This window comes from Brachyistius frenatus, unplaced genomic scaffold (genome assembly GCF_029030835.1).
Source record: "Brachyistius frenatus isolate BFR_SWC_R1_liver_20210118 unplaced genomic scaffold, ASM2903083v1 Contig_12, whole genome shotgun sequence".
Lineage (NCBI taxonomy): Eukaryota > Metazoa > Chordata > Actinopteri > Embiotocidae > Brachyistius > Brachyistius frenatus.
Genome location: NW_027210611.1, coordinates 4,630,535 through 4,639,363, shown reverse-complemented (window position 1 = coordinate 4,639,363; position 8,829 = coordinate 4,630,535). Strand labels below are relative to the sequence as shown.

The window sequence follows — 8,829 nt, the reverse complement described above, 5'->3', positions numbered from 1 at the left end:
ACTAAACCATGTGTCCTGGTAACCCATGTGTCCCGGTAAACCATGTGTCCCACTAAACCATGTGTCCCGGTAACCCATGTGTCCTGGTAACCCATGTGTCCCACTAAACCATGACAGGGATCTGGACTGCACAATAGAAGGATCTTTGTGCAGTGCAGTTGTTGCTAATGTTATCCATTGCACCTGCTCACCGACTGGGAAGAGCAAAACTATCTTCTGTGAAAAAAAACAATGACATCCCATCATCTGTACTTTAGTGCTAATTAACAAATGTTAGCAGGCCACTGTTCTTACACGCCACTGTATCCGCTCAAAATATCAAGTTTTGGCTTTTTGTGTTCCGGACAGTGAGGGTAGCTGGAAATATTGGAATATTTTTTGTGGATTTAAAAAAAAAAGAAAAAAAAAGTGAACGTCTCATTGAATAGAATAAACAATAAACAACCAATATTAGCTTGTGAGCTATCCAGAGAGGGTTATTTGCATCTGTAGTTTGTTGTGCATATTGTAAAAAAAAAAAAAAACACCATATAGATTGACAAAACACAACTTTTCTTTCATCACAAACAGCAAAATGAAATATAATTTTCATGTGTGAAAGTGAGCGAGAATACTTTTCATACATTCGGTTTCGACAGAAAAAAAACTTGTCAACACATAACCACCTCGAATTTTTCAACGTGGAGGGAACTGTGACAAAACCAGAGGAATTTTCGAACAACTTAATGATTTCCCAACATGCTGCCTCTTTCCTCAACAACTCCTCGAGGTGTTTCGAAACAAAATAACGCTCTGCTGTTCTGCTGTACCGGAAAAGAAGCTCCTAAAAGTGTCTTCCACGAAGGCATTTTCGTCACAGCTCATATTGAGAACGTGTTTGTCCCTTGGGAAGCATTGTGCGAGTTAAATGACATATCCACGCCCTCCTCCTCCGCGGGAGCTTCCCCTCGCTTCCTCCTCGTCCTTCTCTTTTCCCCAAACTTCTTGGCCGCTTTCATCATGTGCTGCTTGAAGGACGACCCCATGAAGGCATAGAGGATGGGGTTGAAGCAGCAGTGAGCGAGGGCCAGGCTTTCCGTCATCTGAGCCGCCTGATCCAGCACTTTACTCGTCCCGCAGTGGGTCACTAAAACGTAGACCGAATCCATGGCGCGGTAGACCTTCAGCACGTTATAAGGCAGCTGAGTGACCACAAACACCCCCACCACTATGAGAAGAACGCGCAGAGCTTTCCACTTCCTGCCTCTGTTTTCAACGGGCAGGCTCCTCAGCACTTGACCCACGCTCCAGTAGCAGATCAACATGACCAGGAGAGGAAGCAGGAATCCCAGCAGCACCTCGACCACCTCCAGGGCAGCCTTGCCGCCTCGAGCCATAGATGGAGGGTAGACAGCCAGGCAGACGTTCCTGTTGGAAGCCCACCTCACTTCTGAGAGTATTAAATCGGGAAGGCCAAGGAAGAAAGCTGTCGCCCACACAGCCAAACACACCTTCCAGCAGTGTCTCCTCACGAACGCCCTCTTCAGCCACCCTCCCTGGTCGACACTTTGCACTCTGGCTAGCGCCAAGTAGCGATCCAAGCTGATGCAGGCCAGCAGCATCATGCAGCAGGTGAAATTCACCGTGTAGCAGGCCGACACCATCTTGCAGATGACCTCTCCAAGCTCCCAGCCCCTCGCGGCGTCTGCAGCCCAGAAAGGCAGCGTGAAGAGCAGGAGCAGGTCGGCCACGGCCAGGTGGCTCAGGAAGGCATCTGTCATGGTCTTCAGGCGTTTGTGATAGGCGTAGACGGCCAGGACTAAAGTGTTTCCCGTCAGGCCCGCCAGCAGACACACGGTGTACATGATGGGGAGGAAAAGGCCCGCGAAGGAACGGATGTCGCCCTTCTCGCACACTGCGGAATAATCATCGTAGCTGAAGTTGAAGGTCATGTTTTCGTGGTAGTCGTAGTCGGCCTCTGAGACTTCCATGCTGATCAGACAAAGCTGTCGGGGACAAAAGCTTGAATTACTTTTTTACAGCCTTTAAACGGTCGCAAGATCGTGTACATTGAGTTGATGGCGTCAGACCAGCCTCCATCGCTAAATGTGGGCAGAGTGCAACGCCGTGTCGGTAAGTGACAAATTGCAGGGTTTTTTAAAAAAAAAAAATTTAAATTTTAGTCATTGTTCTTGCTCCACCTTCAATTTCGTGTTATTTGCTAGCGTTACTTCAACTGTTTGCACTTGTTTGTTCCGTTGGAATTCCATTTTGAATGCTTGACTTCAACGGGTGGTGCAATGGTGCAGTGGTTAGCATTGTCGCCTCCCAGCGAAAAGGCTCCAGACCCCCCCCCCCCCCCCCCCCTCCGTGACCCTGTCCAGGATAAAGCGGGTATAGATAATGGATGGATGGATGCAGGTACAACATGGTTTCATCCATCCTAAAGTGGATTTTTCAGCTGTCTATATGTAAATTCTGAAGTCTTAACAACTTTACAGCGCACAGTTGAAACAGCGTTCATTTTAAATGATGTATTTTCAGGTGCAGAAACAGATAAATGGTAAACAGTAAACAGAGGGATCATGTTAGTTTCATTTCACTTTGCCTTTAAAACATTATGTGCCCAAAACTGGCAGGAAATTGGCAAAAGGAAATAACAATTTAATGCCGTGACTCCACGAAAACCATAGACGACTATCTGGATTTAATGTTCTCAAAAACAATAAAGCAACGCAGCTCAACCGTAAGCAGATCTGCCCCCCTGGTAGTGAACATGTGGACACAAAACTTCCATCTGCAAATGGTTGTGTATTCGTGGGCTTATTATTGTGTCATGATACCAAGAACTGTGAAATTTTCTTCAAGCGGAGTCGCAAAAACCGGCTTTAAACACAGTGATGAAATCGGCTTGAGGACCGCCCCAGGAAGCAAATCACAAGAATTTGCTTTTGACACTGTTGTTCATGGCAACACTTAACCAGCATTGCTACCAAAACATTCAGCAGCATCATGCCATCCCTTCTGGTTTGCAACTACCTACTAGGTCAGTTTATGTTAAGAGTTGTTATCTACACGGACAACATTTTTACAAAGGTTATTATTCTGGACACTTTATGTTTTCAGGTTGTCCATCCCAGGTTTGTGCATTATCTCAAGAACGCCTGAAAGGGAATTTAGTGCAGATTTTCACTTGATCCCCAGGATTAAGTTATTTGATTTTGGTTAGTTGTTGAAGGTTCATTTCACAGTAAGTTAATGTTGTTCCATTATTATGAACATGATAATTCAAGAACGCCTTGATGGAATTGCTCAGAATTTGAAACGAACATTCACTTGCGCCCAAGCATTAGCTAATTAGATATTGGTTGTCAAAGGTCAAGGTCACAGTGTCTTTACTTCGCGTATTATCATGAACGCGATGTTTCAGAAATGCTTTGAGGGCATTTCTTCAAACATTCTCTTTCACTTAATAAGGAATAGATTTCAAAAATCAAGTTGGCTGTTACCTCACGTCCAAACCATCCATATGTCCTATTCTCATGAATGCCAAATCTCCCTTGAATATTCCCTCAATATACAGTATTTAAGCAAATCTAATTTGAATTTGCAAAGTAAGTAAATAGCTGTATTAAATGGATTCAAAAAGTACACTGCTATTCCTCCGAGCTGTAGTGGAGTTGAGGTATAATTAAATGAAAATGCTGAAGTGCTTTAGTAAATAGTTTCCCTCAACCACTGACAAAATATTATAGAAACCAATTAAGATCAAGACTCACAGCTAGAACATAGAAATGAGTTATAATAAACCATAAATATTCGCATGCATAATTAATTATAATCTTAGCAATACATGTTGCATACATCTTGGACATTCATTTAAGCTTAAGTTTTAAATGTACGACTTGACTGGTAGTAGATTTTACATTACTGCAGTAAAGATGTAAATACTTCTCCCATCATTATTTTGAGATAATATTGCACGAATTCAAACTTTATTAGTTTCAGAAAGAAAATCTGCAAACAGGACGAATTAAATCAATCAATGGCGAGCAGAGGTGGGAGAGGCAAATTCACAACAAAATCTTCTCAGGTGGAGTTTACAGGTAATCTAAACAGATGATTAACCGTTAATTATAACTCAAGAAGACATATATCTAAAAGATACTCACAGTGTTATAGTCAACTGTCAGTCCTGAGCGTCTGCTCCACGTACAGTGAACTCCACTCAAAGCGGCTTCAGACCAGCGTGTGTCGTGCAGGGGACGGTTCGTTTGTTTTCCCAGCTGCTCAGCACAAGGGGGCGGAGTCGAATATTATCAGCGCCATACTGCATTTTTGAGAAAAAAAATTCCCAGAGAAAATTCTGTTTATGTTAACACCCTTTTGGCTTTGGCTCTTTTTCTTTTTTTTTTTTTTTTTTAATTGGTAAAAAAAAAAAAAAAAAAAAAAAAAAAAAGTCCACCACCACCACCTCAAAATGTTTTCACAAAGCAGAAATGTCCTCACAAATAGTAATACAGTACTATTTAACACCAGCCAACAAATAAACACAATTTCTGTTGTTCTTTATAGACAATGCAAAACCTTGCATGCATTTAGCCTACCTTAAGCAACCTGAGTTTAATTTTTTTTTTTATTAGTTTTCTTACTTAAAGGAAGAGTTCAGTCATTTAAAAAATGAATTCATATCCAATATCCAAGTCAATGTGACTTAGCCCGCTACAGCAAATAACAGCCACAGCGACGTTTCGACAGGCTGTTGAGGAAATTTGTATTTATTTATTTTGTCTGAAGTGAAAATACCCGCTGTTTCCAAATAGCAGAAAACATACACAAGCACAGCAACAATAAAGCTGAAACTATAATGTTACTGCACAGTTTAACAGTGTGTTGATGAAACACAGTTTTGTTGTAAAGCTGTGTTTGATTTGTTTACACGCACACAATAAAACAGATTCAATATAATCTGGAGAAATATCGACTAGATGTGGGTAAAGTAATATTTTCTTACTTGTTTAGATTTAAATCCACTGGGTAAATTTACTAATAAAACATAAAAGGGTACATGACAAAGAATTGACTCTGTTCATGTCAGAAACAAGTTTTATCATTAGACAGAGCAGGGATTACATGTTTCAAATCCAGCTGAGCCCTGTAGGTCCAAACATTTCTGAGAAGGATGACTCAGACAGCGAGAGAAGTCAAGTGACAGGAGACACGAACCAAGTCAGACTAAACCATTTGTCTGAGGGTGTTTACTGAGAAGCGTATTTCTGCTTTTGAGCCAGAATAAAGAAGTTTCCACTGAGACAAAAGCAAGATCCACAGTGATAACCCTGCAGCTAAAACCCTAAAGAATGTTGAAGATTACCTTTCAGTTTTTAATCTGTTGAGATTTGGCAGAGGAACTGTGTTTCTTTCTTTCTAAAATACTTTTCTCTTCTGTTCTGCATGTCCTTTGACGCCAGCGGTGTGATCAACAAAGAAAACATAAATTCTGGCTTCTCCTTTGTTTTCTGAATGAAATAGTTTTGGTTCCTGTTGGGCAACTATTTATAATTTGGAAAATCACATACTTATGTTGAGAGGAATTGTTGGCTCGTGAGTTGGACAGCGAAATACTTACCAGCACAAACAAATATAGGCATGTTGAAATAACACTGAAGAAATCACGAGTGTCAATGAAAACTGTGCTAAATAGCACACAACCAAGGGCCAATAAAATCTTCCTTACGCATATCATTTTGTAAACCATCAATGTGTTTATTTGCCGTGTTTTTTGAAGGTTATCCAACGTCAAATGTCTAGTTGTTGTATTCAGGCCACTTCAGAAACATGAGATGTTCTGAAATCTTTTTAAAACTAGCACAAGACCGGTTAGTTAATTAAAATGTACGTTTAAATGTCAATATATTCACTGTGTCAATCAGACCATTACGTCCTCTGCTTTAGGTTTCACATTAAACTATAGATGTACAGTATTTACTAACCCAGCTGATCACTGAACACTGATAATAGAGACAGTCTCACAGCTGGAATCAGTTATATTGTGCAGATCTGATTATGAACTGTGTTCCTGATTGAAAGCAGCAGCATCTTTAGTCAACTTTATCAGAAGAAATACACACCTAAATAAAACTTTAGTCTTTAGTCTGTCAGGAAACTGTTAACGGATGGACGCCTCAAAGATCATGTAGCCTACTTCATGTGAATTTCTGCAGACACTTTATTTATCTATTCATTTAAATACCCAAAGTGAACAATTGTAAAGAAATTAAAAGCACTTGGACTTTACTGTGTTTTAAATAATACAGTTACTGAACATGAGACCGGAAGCCACTGTGTGTGGAGTCTGCATGACCTCGCTTTTTTCCTTCAATCAGGTGAGCTGGTAACTCTGGTGAGAATTCGCCCCATTCATTACATTACATTTGATTTAGCTGACGCTTTTATCCAAAGCGACTTACAATAAGTGCATTCCAACCATGAGGGTACAAAACCCACAACAACAGGAATCAAGAAAATACAATTTCTTCAAGAAAGGCAAACTACAAAGTGCTATCAGTAAGTGGCATTTTAAGTGCTACTAAAGTTCTAGTTTCACACTGCTGAACCCCACCTCGTTCTTTCTGTGTGTTCGGATAGACTCCAGCCTCCTACAACACTCAACATCATCACGTTTTATTTGATGTGTAAAAAAAAAAATCTAAAATTAAAGTCATTTTAGGGAATTAAAATATCTATGCATATAGAAAAAAACAACAATAGACTGTGGAAACAACATAAAAAAAAACACACTTTAAACCAACTGAATAAAAAGAATACACATAGAATTCTTCCTGTAATAGAGGAATAATGAACATTATTGAATCTAAATGTAGATATCAGAAGCTAAACGTGTCAGCACCAAATGAAGACTGTATTCGTGATGCAGAGTTCATGTTCTGATGGATCAGATTTATTTTAATACCAAATGACAAAGTAGCAGTTAACAGCTCTTGTAATAAACAGAGAAACTCTGTGGAAGAGAAGATGTGATCGGTGCAGGTTTTCCTGTCGGTCTTCAGCTCTCTGATGTCGTTTCCTCTTCTGATCACTGACACAGAAAAAAGGCAGACGACCCACTGAGCCAGGATAAACATTTCTGAGAATAATGGATCAATTACAGTGTCACAGGTGAGGGTTTTCTCTGTTTACTTTATGTCTACAATTGACAATTTATGTGCATATAATCTGCATCAAGAACATTTACGGTTTTTTTTATTTATTATTTTGCCAAAACTTTCACTGGAATCCTCGTTGTTGGTTCAACCTGTGAACAGAGACAGAAAAAGAGATTCAGAAGGTCAGAAGGAGACGCACAATTCAACACGGTTCAAAGAAAGTCAGTGGCTCGCTCTGTTTTCTGTCTGCAGGTGCTGAACATGAAGGCGACACAGTCAGCGCAATTGTTCTTTCATCTTTTCTTTTGCAGCACACACTCCATTGAGGCCTTTTAACTTTCATTCAACTCTGCCACCTTAACGGGCTCTGACTCACATGTTCAACAGTCCCGTCACAGCCATCCCTAACCCTGTTGTATCTCTCAACAAACATTTCCACATCTAAAATCAGGTCAAAGACTGTGCTGATGCCTCCTCCCAAACTCACTTCCTACGTCTCACTCCTTTCTCTTTGTTACATCTGATCATCAGGTGCTTAATCTCCATCAAAACCCAAAATAATTTCTCAGAATATTACTTTATCAATTCATAAGTAAAAAAAACCAACCCAAAAACATGACCTCAATAACTTAACAAACTGTGAGAATATAATTTTTAATCAACACAAAAAATACTGAACACATTCTGAGCCCTGATATTTCACACCACAACCACTTTCTTGTTTGTGTTAATTCTTATGACAAAACAACTGTTGTGAAATTTAGTATGTCTTCATGTTTCTCAGGATAAACTGGAATTCTTTACCAATGCGGAACAAGCTCACAAACTAATATCAATTTTGACCATGTTAAACAACTGTTTTTTTTTCAACATGTAGATTCACTTATTTTATTGAAAATGAAAACAACTAAAAAAATCAAGCAGATGTGGTCTTACCCGGCCGAAAGATGAACATCCACCTGGTGCGAAGGTGCAGTAGGAAATCCGCTGTTTGATCACTGGTCTGCGCTTCACTGTGTCATCCCCAGTTTTTCCCTAAACCAGCAACAAAATTAAAATGAAAATACATTATTTATTTTTGCACAGGAGCTACTTCATTCAGTTTAATCTCAGCTGTGATCCCAAAACAGGAGGAATATTACAATTGTATTGCCGTACTTCTGTTCTTTAACTACTTGATACTTACATTTCAATTTACTACTTTTTTTTTTTTTTTTACCAAGCTTTAGTAAAAAAAACAAAAAGAACCTGTCTGATTATCTTATCAAATAAAAAACACCGTTAAAGATGAATCCAGTCATTTCCAGCCTTTTTTGATCTTTGACCCTTGATGAATCAATGTTTGGACATGTTTCCAGCTCTTCCATAAGAGACAGTTCTCTGAGAACTTCTCACATGGTTTGTATTAATCAATATCTTAAGGCCAACAATTGCAACTCGTTCATGTTTTGTTGGAAAAAAGTCTTCAAAATCCAGATAGGTGCAGCTGACTTTTGTTTTTCTCCTCCATATTAATCACCTCATGACCCCTCGGATTTATGAAGGGAGTCTCAGGAGGGGGTCTGAACCTTATGTAAGAAACCACTAACTACCTGACTGTATCGTAGTTGAAAATAGCTCCACGTTCACCAGTTTCAACAGTGATATGCTCATTAAAGCATCAGTATTGATCATGTAATTTATT

At 39.6% G+C, this 8,829-nt stretch overlaps 1 protein-coding gene across 1 annotated transcript; it reads right to left on the bottom strand.

Moving 5' to 3' along the window:
• Window positions 1-392: 392 nt before the first annotated feature.
• ackr4a (atypical chemokine receptor 4a) lies at window positions 393-4,217 on the bottom strand. Its single transcript, XM_069691954.1, has 2 exons — window positions 4,152-4,217; window positions 393-1,985 (listed from the first exon to the last, which is right to left on the bottom strand). The coding sequence occupies exon 2, from the start codon at window positions 1,968-1,970 to the stop codon at window positions 861-863; it is 1,110 nt and encodes a 369-aa protein (XP_069548055.1). The 5' UTR covers window positions 1,971-1,985; window positions 4,152-4,217; the 3' UTR covers window positions 393-860.
• Between the last annotated feature and the right edge of the window lie 4,612 nt (window positions 4,218-8,829).